The sequence below is a fragment of the Psammomys obesus genome, unplaced genomic scaffold (assembly GCF_907164565.1).
Source record: "Psammomys obesus unplaced genomic scaffold, mPsaObe1.curated_primary_1811, whole genome shotgun sequence".
In the NCBI taxonomy this organism is placed as follows: domain Eukaryota; kingdom Metazoa; phylum Chordata; class Mammalia; order Rodentia; family Muridae; genus Psammomys; species Psammomys obesus.
This window is the reverse complement of record NW_026585895.1, coordinates 21,583,113-21,602,505: the sequence shown is the minus strand read 5'-3', so window position 1 is coordinate 21,602,505 and position 19,393 is coordinate 21,583,113. Positions and strand designations below refer to the sequence as shown.

General features: G+C 40.0%; 2 protein-coding genes across 7 annotated transcripts in view; one reads left to right on the top strand and one right to left on the bottom strand.

The window, feature by feature from the left end:
- Slc4a10 (solute carrier family 4 member 10) overlaps positions 1-2,187 on the top strand; it is a 295,608-nt gene extending 293,421 nt beyond the window's left edge. For 4 of the 5 annotated variants that reach the window (XM_055599957.1, XM_055599954.1, XM_055599956.1 and 1 more), the window contains one exon: positions 305-2,187. In XM_055599957.1, coding sequence (XP_055455932.1) covers positions 305-371 — 67 coding nt within the window. In that variant the 3' untranslated portion in view covers positions 372-2,187. The remainder of the gene's footprint in view (positions 1-304) is intronic. The other variant, XM_055599955.1, reaches the window with a different exon arrangement.
- Positions 2,188-7,611: 5,424 nt separating this feature from the next.
- Positions 7,612-19,393, bottom strand: part of Dpp4 (dipeptidyl peptidase 4) — an 80,335-nt gene continuing 68,553 nt past the window's right edge. For both annotated transcript variants that reach the window (XM_055600017.1, XM_055600015.1), the window contains 3 exons: positions 10,539-10,611; positions 10,170-10,243; positions 7,612-8,635 (listed from right to left, as the gene is read on the bottom strand). In XM_055600017.1, the coding sequence (XP_055455992.1) occupies positions 8,534-8,635; positions 10,170-10,243; positions 10,539-10,611 (249 nt within the window). In that variant the 3' untranslated portion in view covers positions 7,612-8,533. The remainder of the gene's footprint in view (positions 8,636-10,169; positions 10,244-10,538; positions 10,612-19,393) is intronic.

Below are 19,393 nucleotides of genomic sequence, written 5' to 3'. Positions count from 1 at the left end.
TGTATTGATCTTGCATGCTTTTAGAACTCTTTGGAAATGTCTGTTTTTTTTGTTTTGTTTTGTTTCTCAATGTCTATTTTTGAATTTCCCCCTCTCTGCAGTTCTTGATTTCTAGCTCACAGAGTGCAGAGGATATAGTTGCTGCTGTCTATCTGCATTGCAGCATGAGAGAGCAATGCCTGAGAGCTCTTGTATTTCTTGGGGGTTGACATGTTTGGTGTCTGAAAAAAAGCAAATCTCACAGTGACCAAGCTGGATTGCAGTAGTGATTTTCTCCTCTTATTTTTTTTTTCTTCCCCTTTAGCACTGAAAGCCGAAAAGAGAAGAAAGCTGACTCAGGGAAAGGTGTTGACAGGGAGACTTGTCTATGACTTGATCTTCAATTTATTTTTTACATACATATGAGAAGAGTGTCACAATTATTAATAAAACTGCTTTGATCATATATTGTAAATCCTCTCCCATCCCAAATCTACCTTCATTCTGTAAGTAGTACAACCGCTGTTTCACTTCTGTGTTTAATCTCTGAGCAGTGTGACACCCTTGTGAGCAGGTCCAATAGCTAGGGCAAGACTCTCCCGTGTTACTGCTGTAAGACATTTGCCAACACAGGATTCTTGTTGGCAGCGTTCTGAGAGCAAAGCATTCTTTAAAAAATAAGTCATATTTGCCTAGTTTGTGTTTTCCTACCTTAGTAACCTGAAGATGCCTGATAATTTTATTCAGAAGAATTTTGAAAGGTAGTCTTACTTTTTATTTTTTATAGCATAGAATTAGTGTCTTGTCTAGAAAGGCCCAAGTCAAAGAGTTACTCTGAAAGCATTTTTAATAATTGTATTTATGTATTTCCTTGACTCAATATCATACATTTAATACTTAATATCTAACTAATACTTCAAGTCATTTCAGAAAGAGACCTGTTTATACCTTCTTAAAAGACATACTGCAAAGAGTCAAGTAGTGTTTGCTTAGAATTCAAGTTGTAACCACACAGTCAAGTACTAGACTTATATGAAATGCTTCAGAGATATTTGAAGAGTTGTGTGGGGTTTTTCATTTCAAATTTTTACCAGAGATGTGCTATTGAACTTCTCTCCCATTGACAACAGTTACTTCTCAAATATACCTGTGACATACATACTTACGGAATGCCACATGGTGAATCATTGTATGTGAAATGCCATCCCTGTACAGCTGTTCCGCTGATAATGGTCACGTGCTGTTTCATTTGGGTCCCTATATCAGGTTGTCATGTTAGACCAACAGGTCTCCAAATGTAACTGTTCTTTTGCAAAGCTCCTTTCCACATTTTAACTAAGTGCATGTTGTGGAAACACAGTCTTTGAACTAAAATTTCAGATTTTGTTAGAGAAGGTTATGTAAATATTTCAGTCCATACGCAACAGCCCAACTTTATTCAGCTTATTGAAATGGGAAGGAAGTTGTGGATTTCTGAGTACTACTGAGCATAAATTTCATTTGACTTCAGATAAATGTGAGATAATAAAAATAAAATCTCATAGGGCTCTTAATTCCTAACAATTAACAATGATTGACAACCTTATAACCTTTCATTGTCCAAATTTAGAAAAATTCAGAGCCTTGTGGCTTTTATAAACTATGTTTACTTTATGTAAATGCATATAATTGGAAAATCCTCTTTGTTATTAAGCTAATGAGGATGAAAACAACAAAGCCTACATTAACACTTAATATTTTGATATCTTGTGAACAAAAAAAAAATTCCTTACAATCCTTTAAGGAGTCATTTTTTTAATGAGACATGAGCCAAAATTATGAGAAAAATTTTCAGTTAGTAAAGTTTGTATTTATAAATGGTGAAGAAAAATGCAAAACTGTTCCAAATGTGCTACCTTCGTGTATGTTGTAATACTGACACTCCATCTAAAACATCCTCACTGTCTATGACTTGGCAGGTCAAGCCCCAAAGAAGTCTCCCAGTGTCTCCATAGAGTAATACCTGTTCTGTTAAAAAATGACCAGTGAATTACACTTCACATGATCACTGGTGTAACAATCATCCTATGAAATTCTGTATTTCTGAGTATTTTTATAGTAATTTTGTTCTTGTGTGAATTTTAATGCTATCTCTATCTTAATATTTTGAAATCATATAAAATATATGAAAATGTAGTATATATTTACTCCTAATTTCAGATTCCTGGTCAAATTACTGAATACCTTGAATGTAATTTATTGCAATGTTTAAGTAATATGTAAATGTGACTAGGATATTGTGTTTTTCAAAACTAAGAAATGTTATGTGGAAATAAATATTTATCCTAACTAATTTTCATGCTTATTTTAAAGTGTGTACAATGTGTCTTGTCTTTATTTTTTCTTCATATTCACCAACAAATCAGGTAAAGTATTTTAATAGTGTAAGCATAATATTTAAAATAAGACATTCACACAGTTAAGAAACATTTCAGGAGGCTTCAAATAGCTCTAACTTTATGAACAGAAAATAAGGAAAAGTCTTTAAGGATGTGCATACCTTTTGCCACACAGAACACGGTACAAGTGATTCTACCCCTATGGTGAGTGAAAGGCTCATTATAGGATCCGAATCATTAATAATTTTCCTGACTAGTAGCTTTTCTTGTAATTGTTCCTACTTACCAGCATACATGTTGTATCTAAAAAACTTGTTGGGTGATTCAGGCCCCTACGTGCAGACATCGGTTAGAGCAGCCAGCACCATTGGTTGGTGATGCTTCCTTTTTTCCCCCCCAGTGTGTATCTCTGGCTTCTTTATCAAAAGTTGGGTGTCTGTAGATGTGTAGATTTATGTCTGGGTCTTCACTGATTCCTTTGATCAACATGTCTGTTTTCATGCCAAGGCCATGCTATATTTCTTACTGGAAGCTTTGTAATGCCACTTGAAATCTGGACTGGAGAGAACCCCGGCAGTTATTGTTCAGGATTTTTTTTTTTTTAGCTATGGAGGTAATCCAGACTCATGGCTGGGAGAGACACTTCAGTGATGACTTCCAGATCCTTTATGATTCTCTTAGGCCTTAGAAGTGAGAGTTATTCTGCTCCTCTCTGCATTGACTTCTTCATTTCTGTCTGGCTAGAGCCAATTTTCTCCTGAGTTGTTTTCCTATCATTGACAGACTGATTTCTAGCTTTTCAGTATGTCTATCTTGTATATCCAGTTAAGGAAATACATTGAAATAAAATCTGGGTGGCAAATACCTATAATATCACCACTTGGGAGGCTGAGCTAAGAGGACCAGAATTTTGAGGCCAGCCTGGGCTATCATGAGTTTATGGTCAGGGTGGCCTAAAAAGCAAAGTCTTTAAAAACAAAACAATACACTGAGGCAACAACCATCTGAATGATTTTAGTCTCTAAGTATTTGAGAGGGTGGTTGTGATCAGCAATCGGAGATGACTTCTGATTCTTCAGTGGCCATGTTTAGATGTCAGCTTCGCTTCAGTCCTATTGACCTCATTTCTTCTTACTGTGGACTGAGCTTATATCTAGGTCGATTTCCTTCTGTGTGAGGAGTCATAGGCTTCTGCTAACCTCACTTCTCCACTTGTTTTTAAGACCCTTGATGGTAGTGGTGGTATCTTAACCCTCCCTTTCAACTCTATAGGGATGTATTCTGTGCTCTGATATCTATCCAAATGGCAAACGTTGTTTCAGAATCATCAGTAAAATGTTCCAGAAAATGCTCTTATTCAGCTTGCTAAGAATGGTAGTCAGGTGCAGTGGCACATGCTTGCAATCCCAGCACTCTCAGCGGATGACGCAAGTGGACCTCTGTGAGTTTGAAGCCAGCATGGTCTACAAAGTAAGTCTAGGATGGCTAGTGCTACACAGAGATACCCTGCCTCGGAAAAACAACCAACAAGCAAAAGAATGGTAAAGGTAACAAAGGGAGTTTTAGAAGAACACCAACAGTGCGCATTAGACACTACATAGATCAGTCATGTGAGAACAGGGAAGTTTAAGAAAACACTCTATGCAAGCCACCAAGGCAGGGAAAACAGCAAAATACTGTGACTAGGAGGAAAGAAAAAGAAAAGAAAGATGCTGGATATCGCATATATGAAGTCCCAGCCATTTACCAGTTCTGAGGTAGGATTTGATGCTTTTTTTAAAATGTCCGGTGGTGTTGAATTGGATGAGACGGGATAATGTTCCTTAAATGATACCATGTCTGTCACAACTGCTGATTATCTGCCCTGTGAGTCTGACTTCGGCTGAAGGGCACTATCTCAAGCAGGAGGTGAGAAAAAAAAAATTGTTCACCCCTAAAAGGGCATTCGCTGTAGTTCTTAGAACCAGCTTGATTGAGGACTATTTCTTCTCATATACTATACTTTCTCCATCACTCATTTCTCTGTGACTGACAACGGAACAAAAACAAACTGGTGAAATCCATTTTGTTACTCACAATTCACAAAAGTATGATTTTTTTTTTCATCAGTTACATTTTTTTTTATTTTATTTTTCTTTTTAGTTACATTTTGTTAACTCTGTGTCCCAGCTGTATCCTGCTCCCTCATTCCCTCCCCAACCCCACACTCCCTCCCTGGTCTCCTCCCTGCCCCTTTCCAAGTCCACTGATAGGGGAGGACCTCCTCCCCTTTCATCTGACCCTGTTTTATCAGGTATCTTCAGGGCTGGCTGCAAAGTGGCCTAACAGACTGCTCCTCCCCTGGGGGGGGGGGGTGTCAAACAGCCTGCCCTTGAGATCCTGTTAGAAATAGTCCGTGTTCCCCTTACTTTGGAAAACTACTTGGTTACTGAGCTACCACAGGCCACATCCGAGCAGAAGTTCTAGGTTATATCCATAGATGGTCCTTGGTTGAGTGTCAGTCTCAGAAAAGACCCTGTGCCCAGATATATTTGGTCCTTGTAGAGCTCCTATCCTTTCCATATCATACTAACTTCCCTTCTTTCATATGATTCCCTGCACTCTGCCGAGGGTTTGGTTATGAGTCTTAGTGTCTGCTTTGAAACACTGCGAAGTAGAGTCTTTCAGATGCCTTTATGATTTTGTATACAAGCAACTTAAATAAGTTCCTTCGTGTAATGTAGAATAAGGACTTCTATTAAATTTGTTGACATTTATACGCTATAACAGTGGTTTTCATGGCAGCCAGTCCTGAAGATACCTGATAAGCTAGGGTCTCAGATGGAAGGAGAGGAGGACCTCCCCTAGCAGTGGACTTGGAAAGGGGCAGGGAGGAGATGAGGGAGGGAGGGTGGGATTGGGAGGGAATAAGAGAGGGCGCTGTGGCTAGGGTACAAAGTAAATAAGCTGTGATTAATATTAAAAAAATAAAATTATTTTTAAAAATACAGTGGTTCTCAATCTGTGGGCCACAACCCCTTTGGGGCGAGAGTCTAAGAACCCTTACTTAAGACTGTCAGAAAACACAGATATCTGTATCCAGATTTGTAAGAATAACAAAGTGACAGTTATGAAGTAGCAAGGAAGATTATTTTGTGGTTGGGGCGTCAGTCACCACAATAAGTAAGAGGAACTGTGTTAAAGGGCTGCAGGGTTAGGAAGGTTGAGAGCCGCTGGTCTGTGTGCACTGAAAGGCACTTTTTAACTTTTTAAATAGCAGTGGAATTTCCCTTTTATTAATTTGAATTCTTACATTTTATCATGGTTAGATAAGTGTGACACGCAGAGAGATGATTGACTCCTCCTGAGCTTTGCAGTGGTCTTATAAATCCAGGCTCTGAGATTTTCTTATGGGGTAGCCTATGATGTTATGCTTCATAACCCCCATTTGTGCTTCATTCTCAGCCATCTGTATACCCCCCAAAACATCCTGAATGTATGCTTCAGGTCACTCAGGATGTATGTGAAAATTCTGCTGAAATAACTGTCATAAAGTTGGCACAACAAAATTATCTTATTTTAGGAAAAAAAAAAACATGCTTGTGTTTGGGTATGTTTTTTCACTTAGAATTTATTGAATCTTAAATATTGTACAAATCTAGTAGTCTTATAAATCAGTATTCTCACTCCAACTTAGAGCAAAAGCAGTAAGTGCCAAGAGGTGGAACTGCTATGCCCTGAGCGAGAAATGCAGTGCCCAGAACGGCACACAGGGAAGTGATCCATCACCACCGTTTCTTGCTTCCTTTAGCCATGCGCCACTTCCTAGGTGCTGGGTTCTGAGAAGGAAGGTTGGTGATCCAAGTGCTTCCAAAGGCTGCATGTGCCTGTAGGAGACATGTCTGTATGCCTTAGGGGCATTTCTAGCTCTTGTGTTCTTCAAACATATTCTTAAATTAAGTTTATCTATAGTTTATATATCAGGTTGTTTATCGAATTTACAACTCTTACCTAACAGTGAAACTTGTCCTATGAGAGTCAAATAAAAACTAATTTATTCACATTATCACCATTTGAAACTCTTATTGCCTGAGAAATATGTACTGTGATATTTTTATTACCTCAGGCTCCAGAAACAACATTTTTTTTTAAGAAATGAAAGAAACAAAAAAGAAATCATGGTTTGGATATTATATAAATATTATACAGAATTTCACATAAGAATTATTAATACAAACTTAGTTTTATAATGTGGTTTAGATTAAAGAATTCACAAGGGATAACTTCTGTTTAATTTGATTCTCTGTTTTCTTGCTGTCAGGAACATGTGTTACCTCTGTTCCTCGATCTAGAACTTTGTGCATTGGTGCTGCTATATACGGTGACTGAGCTGTGTTCAAAAATAGAAATTATAGTCAGAAACCTACAGGTTTAAGTACCAGCTATTCTTCCAGTGGAAGAGTGGGGCTTGAGAGTTAGTTGAGGTGAAATGAGTCCGTGGCATGCCCTGGAAATAGTGTCAAAGCTGACTTCAGAGCCTCTGTCCATTGTTTTCATGACTCTCTAACAGATGCTTTCCATTTCTGCTATGTTTGGAATTTATGCCATAACTCACCTGTCTGTGATAATTTTGTCTTGCAAATGGTCTGAAACTGCATTTAAACAGGTGAAGTCCATTTTAAAAATGCAGCTGTGTTACAAACAATTGAAACAAAAAATCATAGTTTCTAAGTTATCCCAACATTGCTAAGTCAAATTCAGAATCCGAAATATATACTTTCTATTGTACCAACCCTACTCCCCTAAGAAAAGGAAGCCAGAGACAAAACCCGAAACCCTTGAAGGACGTGGCTACCAAAATGTCTTTGCTACAAGCCTCACATGCTTCCCTGGATTAAATTATATTATATCTTCTATAGTATGTAAATGACCAAAGTATTATTTAATTGATTTCTCAAAAGCTATGTGTTAAGTATGGGAGTAAAAATTTCAGGGGTATTAGATAAACTCTTATGAATTATTTAACTTTACACAGTTTTATGTATCTACGTTTTTTTTTTTTAAGCTGAACTCTTTCCATGTTTACAAGACAGTCTTGGATTTCTAACAAGTTAAACAAGAACCTTTGAACAAATGTGTCCATATGTCAATGTGGTTTTAGTTTGATTCAAGATGTAATCCCTTACCTCTGAAAAATGGAAGCATATTTACTAAATGACCAAGAGAAATTCCACCATGTAGAACAGAAATAATAACACACAACATTCTTGTTCAATTTCCGTTCAAAAGTCAATGAAGTTGAGATATTTTAATTAACATGCTCAAAGAAATGAAGTAAGAAAAATTGATGCAAGTATTCCTTCATGTTAGAATTTGTGACACAAATATTTTCAACTTTTAACAGGGTAAGTCGATATGTTCCAAGCTGCCTCTTTTCACTATGAAATATCAGTAATTTTTAAAGGCACATTTACAATGCTTTCCTGTCACCCTTGCTGTGTTTTTGTAGCACCTATAGCCATAACTGGCACCTGGGGGCTTTACATTGCTGGCAGTTTCCCTTGCATTTCTTTGGAGCCTATTCAACTGCTGTGGTTTTACTTAGAAGTCAGTGCTTTGCATATATGATTTCCTGAGACTGTTTGAATAGTCTTTCTCAGAAAACTGTGCCAGTCTGGCAGTGAACAGCTCTTCTCGAGGCGAGCTGACAGTAGCCTGGTTGGGCTGGTATGCCTGGACCTGGGTTTCTAGCCATACTCTATAATCTCCTCTCCCTGTTACCTCTTTTCTTGTTGCTGCCCTAATGACATCATTGCCCACATCTTGTCACCACCTTTCCTTAAATAGGGGAACAAGATTTGGACTAGTCTAGTAAAAAAAAGAAAAAAAAAAAAAAAGAAATTCTGCTCAGTAAATCTATGCAGAGCTCTTGTAAAAATAATTTATATTTGTTGTTTCAGCAGCTGATGTGGAAATGATTTTAAATGATAAACAAAACATAGGGGGAAATCCAAATTGCTGTAAGGTAATAATCTGTTGTGAAGACAGACATCCTTAGTTAGGACTCCAGGTACGAAACTGGAATGTAGCCTGAAATTTCTCCATGCAGAATTATTAAGATCGTCATCGTAACAGTGCAGTTTTGAGATAATGAGAACGAATGTGTTTTTAAATAAGCTATGGATAACTTTGTGGCGCTAGCGTAAGGAGAGGCACTGCTGGAGAAAATGGCTCATGTGGGTGTAGATGTGCTGGTGGGCTGTGCTGCTGGCGATCCCATGGTCTTCATCTGTATACCACTGGAGAGAGAAAGAGGTCAGGGTTAGGGGGGCAGCTGCCTTTAAAAAGGAAAAATTCAAATGAGTTCTTGCATGACGTAAAATGGGAATAGTTTATAAACTGAAGTGTGATCAAAGAGGGTGTCTCTTTCTTCCCCAGAGCTTTTCAAGACATGTTCAGTCCTGAAGAAGTCTCTGGTCCTCTTGTTTGGGTACTGTGCGTTTGGGTTTACTGCGTAAGACTTTAAAGATAGGTATATTCTAATTAAAATACCCAAATCAACTTTCAAATGTGACTCAAAGGTCACTGAAAACCACTGTGTGAATAGTAAGGTTTATACCAGCAGGCATAGTTATTTAATAGGTGCTAGCAAGTGTCAGATTTCTCTACACTTGAATATGTATTAATATAAATAGATTTCAAAGTAATTTTTCTAAATAAACATCTAAATGGCTAGAAAAATCAATTTAAATATTAAAAGTTTTATGGATGTAACATAAGTGAAGTCAAAAGTCAAATGTATTATTTACCAACACTTAAATTTTATACTGAAAATTTAAAACTGTGTATGTCTGACATTTATGTAGAAGGACTCTACAACCTGAGGCAAATACACATGAACTCATACCTTACTAAATGACTGGAAGGCACTGCCAGGCAAATATATATTACTGAGACATAAGTTAATTTTAAAATTGTGTCTGAAGTATTATCTGACTTTGCTTTAAACTGTGAAATAAATAAACCTCAACCTCTTCTGAGAATCTGGCCCAAAGATATGGCAGGTTTTCGCAGCACAAAATAGGAACCCCACTCCTAGACAGGGCACTCTTGGAACACAGCACACAGCAAATTATGTGCTACAAGGGGGAGGCAGTGTTTTCCAGCCAAAACAGATAAGAAGGCTGTATTTTATACTACTGTATTATTAGTGCAAGGCACGTGTGTATGCACGTGTGTATGTTTTTCTTTTTAATCTGAAAAAGTCTAATATAGAACATGAGTTATACTGAATACCCCCCAAAACATCCTCGGTACAGGCACAATCAGCCCCAGCCATTTCTGACTTTATAAACAAGCCTAATTGCTTGTTGCCTGCAGTTGTTCAACAAAAGATAATGTAACCATTGCAAAAACTGAAGCATGCTGAGTATTAATACCCCACTGTTGTTGCGGTGGCTAGTCATCATCTTAACAGAATGGATTTTACATTTAGCTGTTATCATGCTGGTTTCACTTTAGAATTACTCTGCCACACATTTACAGAACAAATGATTACTTTCAAATCAAAACAAGGAGAGACTGAACCACCACATGAAGAGAAGAATGGTGTTTTGACACTCCCAGGATATGTAATACTGTGTTTCTCCACCTCAAACTGTCTAATATTTACTCTGTGTATGACTAGAGGATATCACATCTCCAACTTCACACTGGAATGATAAGAGCCCTCTCTTCTGTTCCTAACTTCTGAGACTTCCTTGGGAAAAAGCAACTCCCAAGGAGGAAACCAGACCCAGCAGATACTTGAGGGGGAACAAAGTCTTATTATACCATTGCTTGGAAATCCACACCAGCGTCCACCAGGGCTTTGGAGATCTGAGCCGACTGCTGAAAGTGAACATTATCTGTGGGAAAGAAAGTGAACGAGCAGCCATAAACAAGTAGCTAATAGCCTCTACAGCCATAAACAAGTAGCTAATAGCCTCTGGAGTTTTCAGATGCTGAGAGAAGGCACAAGAAGAAAATGACTGAAGTTCTAGGACTCAGCATCCCATTTAGCCCAAGACAAGTGAGCTGTGGAAAGCAACACTGTTTTATTGAAGTAAATGTAACAGTCTTGCCCCTCATGCTTTTGTTTTGTCAGTAGTGAAATTGCAAACCTGTCTGTGATACTAAAAAGTCTAATTAACTGAAACTCACCATCTGCTGTTCCATGAATAAGGAGGTACTCAACTTGTTTAAAATTTTCAGCTCTGCTCATGACTGTTGATTTCTGAAATTGGGAAAAAGAATGTCATTATTCAAAAAAAGGATCTGCCATAACTGATTTTTCACTTCAGTTTACAAAATAAAATGTTTTCAGCTGGGGCCCCCTTTGATACAAAATATAGCAAACCGATATTCAAGCAAATGCTGTCTCCATGCATGGCAGAATGCACAGCATGCCCTGTGCCTGAGAGACGGGACTGGAAAGGAAGAATGCCACATCTTCCCTGTACATGTAGGAAGAGGGCACCTGTCCCCTAGGCTGCATGCAAAACCCCTAGAGTCCCAGATCACAGATTGGCTGTGTCCTATGCATTAGCACAGGGCAGAGTCTCATATTAGCAATGTATGTTCCATGGGCTTCTGCTGTAGTTCAGCCAAAAAGTGTATTACCATAGCAACCATGTGTCACATGGTGCCATACATGCTACATTTCAAAGAGCCTGTACATAGCATTTGCAACTAAACATACTCTGCAATATGTCATGTGAACTTTGGTCCACATTGCTGGGTTCTGAATGAAAAAGCAAACATTACCTCTCTGGAAACAGATGTTTAAAACCTAAGCAAATGTAACATATGGGAGGGGAAAGGGTGAAAAAGATCAAGGCTGGCCTCAGAAAAATCAGTGGGTGTTTGATAATTCATTTTGAATATTGGAGAAAAAAATGCTGCTGTTAAATGTTATTTCCGAGCCAACCAGGGGACAGGATAAAGTTTCTTTGTGCTCTGAGTCATCTTGGGGCCTCTACAATAAGGGTCAGAGGTCTTGGATGAAGGAAAAAAAAAACTTTTAAAAACATAGGTCAGATGATTTAAATTTAGAACTAGTCACAATGTTGAGATGAAGGAAAAATGCCAAGTAGCGATTGGGAAGCAGAGAGTCTGCTTTGCTTGTCCTGGTGTGGGCTGAATGAGGAAGAGGCAGTGATGTCTCCAGAGACTCAAGAGCAGCCAACTAGCTCTTCATGAGTCAAGGTCTGCATTTCAGTGACATCTCCATCTACAGAGCTAGTGTACACCTAATATTTTTGCTGGGAGTCCTAGTGGTCTGGCCAGAAAGGTATGGGAGCCCTAGTGGTCTGGCCAGAAAGGTATGGGAGCTTTAGTTACATGTTAAAGTCTAGTCTTCAGAGACATACATGCTGCACTCTGAGTCCTGATTTCTACAAAATGGGATTAAGAATAATCCACGGAGGAGTTAAGGAAGAAGCTGATGGAGGGAGGGTGGGATTGGGAGGGAATAAGGGAGCGGGATACAGCTGGGATACAGAGTTAATAAAATGTAACTAATAATAATAAACAATAAAAATAAATTTAAAAAAAGAGACAAGGTAGAAGCGTTATTTGAAGTAAATTGTTGGTGGTGACTGAAAATTCCGTGTTTCTGGAAAGTGACACCCTGTCTTCAAAAGTCAGTGCAGTTACCCAAAATGTTTCCATCAACTAAGACTCCTAGGATCACCCTGAACTGGTTAGTTAAAAGTCAATGCCCTATCCTGTCCAGGCAGACTAGTTTCTACTCAACCTGATCATATTAAATTTCTGACCCAAATTGAGAATTTAATTCATGAGCTTTTCCAATAAACATTGCAACTCATTAAAAGCCATTCTTTAATTTAACTTTAGAGAAACATTTTATTTGCTGGGATGTCCCACATGTCTATCCATGTATGAGTCCATCCATCTAGCATGCTCGCAAGTACCCATCCATCCATCCATCCATCCATCCATCCATCCATCACAGCATCGCCATTTTTATTTGTACATGCTCCATCTTTTTCAGCTAGTCCGATAACATTCATTTGTATCCAATGAAATAGTAAGGTCCATCAGCAAAGTGACTTGATTATATTATTTAATACAGAGCCCAATAGTTAGCAGCCAAATGAGTAAATGAAATTATTCAGCACTGGCATCTACTACAATTAATCCGTACTTTTCCAGAGTAGAATGGAAGTGGAGTAGACAATAAAATATTCTCATTCTGCAATTTAGTAAGTCACTGTGCCCACTTTCAAGCACTGAACCACAACAGTTGTAATCTTAGCTACTATTCCTTGAGCATTTTCTCTGTGCCTGTCGTTGTGCTAACTAACCATCTTGAAGGAGCCATGAAAGTGAGTCACATTCTCATACCTGTGTGAAGTAGGTCTATGCCAACTCTGCAATATGTATAAAGAGACAGATTCAATAATTAACTTACACCACAATCCATCTCTTGGAAGTGTCAAAACTGGACCAAGTGTAGGTAAAACTACTTCCTGTTTCCCTATCATCTCTTCTAAAATTCTAAAATGCCTTATAAACGTCTTCCAGCAAAGAAACCATGTGAAATAAAATGTTAACCAGCCGCCCTGGTACTTCAAGTACATAACAACAGTGTGTACTCAGGATTCTGAGACACAATTCTTTCTCACTATGAAATAACCAGAAGTTGGTCTGAACAACCCTGTAAGCTGTGGAGGGTGTCTTTCCCACTGGCAGATGATAGCACAGAACTTTGAGCAATGTTCTGCTCTCCAAGAAGAGACCTATCAAACCTAACCTTCCTCAAAGGCATTGTTACCCACCAGACAAAACTGAAAGGGGAGGGTAGAGGACCCATGACTCATTCTGAGTGGCAGGGTCAGGACCCCTTAAGGGCCCTTCACAGGGTTCACCTCTGCCTGTCATGTACTCAGCCTGTGCTGCTTGCCTGCCACCACCAGGTTTCTGAACAAGTTCAGTTCCACCCTCTGCTCAGAGATGATAATCAACTTTAGCACCCAGACCTGACCCAGATATACAACTGTGCCACCTCACCTCACCTCACCTCCAGCAGCCCCATAGGCCTGCCTTGCTTGGCAACATAAACAGAAAAGCTGCTCCAACAACCGCCCAGTGCCATGAGATGGAGAAATGTCATTGAAACATGGAGTAATAGTTAGGAGACATATAAATACACAGGACAGTTAGCAAGGAATGTGATAACTACTGGAGTTTGGACCAAAACAGTTTCTGGCTGCCTTTTTTTTCTTAAATGGAGTGAATACAGGCTGAAAGAAGACAATTTTTATAAACAAGTAAAACCCTGAGCCTAAGATAAATGTTGTGATGTACACACTGTAGCTGTGATGAACTAGACATGGTGAGAAATGCAACATACTGAGAAAAAGACGAAAACTGTGATAAAAGTGTCATGATGCAAATTGTTTTACATTAACAATATTACACTACAAAGAAAGAAAGACAAATACTTTAATGCAGTAAGAGAAAAATAAAACAAAAGCTTCTCCTGCAGTTGCGAGGTAAGGGTGCTGTTTCCATGCACATTTCTTTGCTCATTGGGAGACGCCTTCAGCCGGACCTTTTGATGAGAGAGACAGACAGGTGCTAGAAGTACACTCTCTTAGGGGCTCTCAGTGCAGAAAACAAGCCTTCACTTACAACTGCAATGACGTCACTTTGCCGCAGGAGCCACTGGTGAGTGGTTCCTTACTGGATTGTGCATCCTGGCTTTTCTAGCAAGATTCTATTGCCCACTTTGTGGCACACTTCGAGCCATGGAGGAAATATGCAAAGCCAGTTTAGGAAATGCATGCATGCCTCCAATATATGATTAGCGATAAGGAAGATATTAATTGTACTATTTTTAACTCACCCAAATTGGATGATCCCCCATTGCCTATCCATGGAAACAGAAATAAAAAAAGGAAATGGATGACTAAGTTACAAGCCGAATAGTCTATCACCAATGACTAAAAAGGAAGCTCAGAGTGATAAATGGGCATGGAAGCAATGGTGGCGCAGTTGGCATTCTCCTGAGGCTAGAAACTTCCGGAGAACCCTGCTGCCAGCAACAGTCTGGCAGAGAGAAGTGGAAAGGATTGGTCCAGTGGCAGTGCCGATTCCACAGCCTCTCTGTGAGGAGCTTTTCCTTCAATCCCCAAGAAGAACCATCTGTAGCTGCTTGTTGGATCATGCTGGTTTCTCAGCTACCTTCCAACAAATAAATCTTTGTATTTTTTAAATAAAGGAAGGAGCTGATAGAGTAGGGAAATGCTGTGAGAAACAGGAGAACAGGAGGTGTGACAATTTTCAAGCTACCCTTTGTGCCATCCACAAACCAGAAGGACAATGTGTCCCTGAAGATAAGGATGGTGGCAGCTGCCATAGTTTCAAAGCTTACTTCATGGCAGGTGTGTGTGTGGGGGGGGGTCTCCTATAATCATTTCTGAGGCATATATGGTTACTCCCATTTTTTGGAAGAGGCAAATGAAGTTTAGAGAAGGAACATGACCTCCTCAAGCTCAAACTTCAAGAAGTAAAGGAAGCAGATTTTCAATGCTGGTCACCTGCATTGGACTCAAAGCCCACGTCCTTGGCTATATTCTATAGTCATTTGACATCACAGCCAAACTACTCATTACCACCCACAGGGTCCTGGAGAGGGCCAAACCATCACTGGGTCTGAAGGATAACCACTTAGCAACTCAGTGAGATACTGCCTTGGGCTTACTGGCTTACTCTATGGATTCCAATCCTGTAATCAATGCTGCATGAATAATATTAAAGGGTGCCATTTGGAGAATCATCATTAATACCAAGCAGAGGGCAGAGAAAACATTTAAGAAAAACTGAATCCAACCCACTAAATAAGATGTTTTACTTGTTTACATCTATCAAACAACTGTACCCATGAGTTGCCAAGGAAAGAGCTCCCATCAACCCCAGGCAGGGGGCGCTACCTCAGGACTCACAAGCAACACTGGCTGCTTTAAAGATCACACAGCAGTCAACATTTTATCAGCACTCTACAAACAAGTTAAGGTTTGGCTTAAATCTGAAGGTCTCTCTCCCTTTGGCATATTCTGGGATAATAGAACAAATGTCAAATCAGTACAAGATGGCATATTTACAAAATTGCACCCTGTTTTGCATAACCTAACGATGCAGCAGTTCCTAAGGATTGAACGTTTCAAATCTGCTAGCAGAAGACTGCCAAATCTATGACTGTTTCATACACTTGCCAAAAGCCTATCAAATTTTGAGCAAAATGCAAAATAAATCTCCTCTACAAGTTAAATCAGCCCTTCTGTGTGTTCCAGGCTGCCCTCTTCTCTTGGCAGCAAGGCTCAGGACCAGGGCCCCACTCCTCCTGCCCTCCGTCTTCTACTTCTCTGTTTATTCACAAGACAATCCATTCTACAGTCTATGTCTTGTCATATTTATTGGTCACCATTTGGTCTGCTCTTCACAAAGCTATCCTTCAGTTCAACGAATCTGTCTCAGAGGTCCCAGGAAAATCCTTCCCCCATCACTGTCTATCTCCCCTGCTGCCCCCTCCTCCTTGTTATAACCTGTTGGGAATCTCTCTGATCTTCTTCATATCTTCTCCCTTTCTTCTATCCTAGCTCAGAGTGTCCTCTTACTTTTTGAACCCTCAACATCTATATGTTGCTTAATATTTTAGTGCCTCAGTTTCCCTGTCAATAAAATGTTGGTAATCAGAATAATTATCCTAGAGTGTTTCAGGGACATTTGAAACTGATAATAATACATGTATGAAAATCGTAGAATAGAGTCTAGCTATACTAACACAATAGATAAATGAACAAATGAAGCTGGATGGGCAGAGGTTGAAATCCTATGTTTCTGGTTCCTCATTGTCCCAGAACTTCCTTCAGGTTTCTGACATAGATTCCCAGGCTCCACAGCCACAATTTAGAAGTCTCTGGTCTTTTTTATACATATTGGATACTGTGTGATGTTCAAGTTCATGTTTTGTTACCATTTAAAAATGTATCTCCCCAGTGTTTTATACCTTTTTTTTTTTTTTTTCTTATCTGTGAGGAATAAACCTTTGAAGAAATCAAATGTCAGACACTTTGAATGGATGCATGGACGTCTCTTATTTGCTCATGCCTTGTAGTTCTGACTGCAGATGGGCTTTGAGAGATTGTTCACCCACGGTCAGGATTCCATTCCTTGAGGTGGGGCTGCACCACTGCATGCTTGTGGCTGCTGGTTGCAGAGCGGCCTCCTTGGTAGTCCCATCTCTTTGCTTAAATCTGCTGCCGTTTCTGTCTGTTATGGACGAAGACTGCTGATGAAGAAGATTTGTCCACAGGATTGCACTGCTCAATAGCTCAGATTTCTCACCTCTTCGTCGCTGGGACCAGGTTTTCGGATCTCTTCTTTGGGGTCCCCGTAGTCTTTAAAAGAGTTTCTACCCTGTCATTTGGCCACAGATGGGTGGTAATCTTCAAACAGTCTTACGGGGTCACTGCAGGTATCACTGTATTGAGTCTAAGCCTCAGTCCCAGGATCCCCTCATCTTTATGGCTGCTTTTTAAAGTAGAGGAAATAATATCCCAGCTAGGGAAGCCAGCCACACAGGTGTATGACTTCACAAATGGTGAACATACTATCTTTGGCCAGGGCACACACTGACCTGATCTCTCATTCCTCAGTAGTAAAAGGGCCCAAATTCACAAGGTGTGTTCTCTTGGAGAGTTGAGTTTTTCTAAAGTGTAGGTCATTTGTCCCCTAGTACTAAATCCTCTTATCTTCTCTATATTGAAAATTATATTCTCTTTGAAACTCTGTAATTCTATCTGTCAATGGTTTCTTAGCTAAGGTCGTGAAACTTATTGTACAACTCCACAGTTTGCACATTCTTAACTCTGGATTGTGCTAAGAAAGTCCTAACTAAATGGGAACCTTTTTTTTTTTTTTTCCAAAATATTTTCTTGTCCCATGGAAATGCACAGAGTGACAAAAACCTTAAAGGAATTGTTGAATTACTTCTCACGTCTTTTCAACGATTGGGACAGAAGAGAGAGAGAGACACAGAAAGCGAGAGAGAGAAAGAGCGAGCAAACCTGGGAAAGAAAAGAAGTAGATGATGGGTCCAGAGGGGCAGCTGGGGCCTTGGAGGAAAATAGAATGTTTGAATATATTCTTGCCAGAGACAAAAGCACAGGCTCATTTAAAAAACAAAGGAGGGCAACTTTATTCTAAAGCCTGCTGTGCGCCAGAAATAGGCACTTAGATTCAGTTCTCCACTCAGATTCAGATCCCCACACAGATTCGGTCCTCCACGCTCAGAGGAAGCAAGGAACGCAGTGGAGACAATTCTGTTAATGCATTTGCCTCACTTTCTCCTGCCCACCTTAGCTGCCACCCTCCCGGATAATTCCTCTGAATAACACATTGGGAACCTTTAGCTCCCTGGTACTGGCAGTTTTAATGTGTCCATTGCCAGCAATGAATTTCATGCCAAGAAAACCCGACTCCTGGCGTGGAAGGATTAAACAGTCCTCGGGTGCCATCTGTGCAGCGAAGAGAAAGAGTGACTTTGTGCACCCAATGTGCGTGTGTTGCCATTGGCAGGAGGAAGTGACTTCTATTTACTTAACTACCTCATACAGGGAACACCTAAGGGGAGAGATGAAAATGGCCACCACCCTGGGGGGTAGAGCTAGGGGAAAGGAGGACTGGTGTCGCAAAGAGGAGCCTATAGGAAAGGCTGGAAAAGGAAAACATGAAATGGCAGATTCAAACTGTCATCCCACAGTATTATAGAGAGAGCGGATTCAGAGAGGATGAATGGCAGTAACTGTTCTGAGGAGGCAAGGCAGGTGTCATGACCTCCTTTAGTGTCAGGGTTTGGACTTAAGGCTGTGCCTCAGGCCTCACTGGCTCTTCGTGCTTTGGCTTCCCACCCACCATTCCCAAGAGTCAGGCATTAGAATCCTAGGCAGTATACCTCTGAGTTTACAGGCACTCTCAGCACTCTGATGTAGCCAAGAAAGCCCTCTTTCAGGTTAGACAATTAAAAAGAAAAATTCAAGCATCGAAATGAGAAAAGTGATGGAAGAATGCATGTATCACCATATTTTCCTTACTTTTTTTAAAAAAATAGTTAGGTTAAGTTGTAGATTTATGGTTCACAGAAAGATGCCCAAGGAGTGAAATACTGAAGACACAAAGTCGAGGAACAATATGCGGGGAGGAGGGACAGCTTGATGCAGAGTAACTACTAACTCAAGGTGGACTAAAATGAGAGTTAAGAGTCATGCCAAGAAAGTAACTGTTTAAAAAGAGAGAGATACCCCCACTGGAGGACAGTCAACGCTTCCTAACACATGGGAAGGGGGAGGGCAAATGACAATCAAGGTAGAAGGGACCCATAGCAATGTCAGAAAAATGGCAGCTACAGAGATAGAGAATCTGACAGTCAAACCCAGGCCCTTGTGAGGAGGCTGACCACTTAGCTGAAGAGTGAAGACAAGACTGGATTTAGCCAGGTACAAAGGAAAGTGCCATTAAAGCAGTGTGTGGTGTGTGTGTGTGTGTGTGTGTGTGTGTGTGTGTTTCTGTATGTGTGTGTGTCTGTGCGTATGTCTCTGTGTGTGCATGCACATACTGTTATAAAGGAAGCTAGGTCATTTGCCAGCAGTGCTGTAGTTCTAAAGCAGGTAAACAATGCCCAAAGCAGAGTATAGGATGTGGAAGAGAAAGAGGGAGGAGAATGGAGTCTGCAGCATCAGACGAGCCCTCTGACAGACTAGGAACAGCCTGATTATGAGGCTGCTCAGCACGTAAAGATGTCTATCTAGTGTGCCATCTTAATTTGCGGGTTGTTACTTTTCTATCATGTCTCAGAAACATAGAAAAACATGCAGGTACTAACACAAGTCCCCCTGCACATGCCAGCTTGCTAATTAAGTTGAAAGTAGCAGGTAAATGTAACTTACACACACACACACACACACACACACACACACACACACACACACACA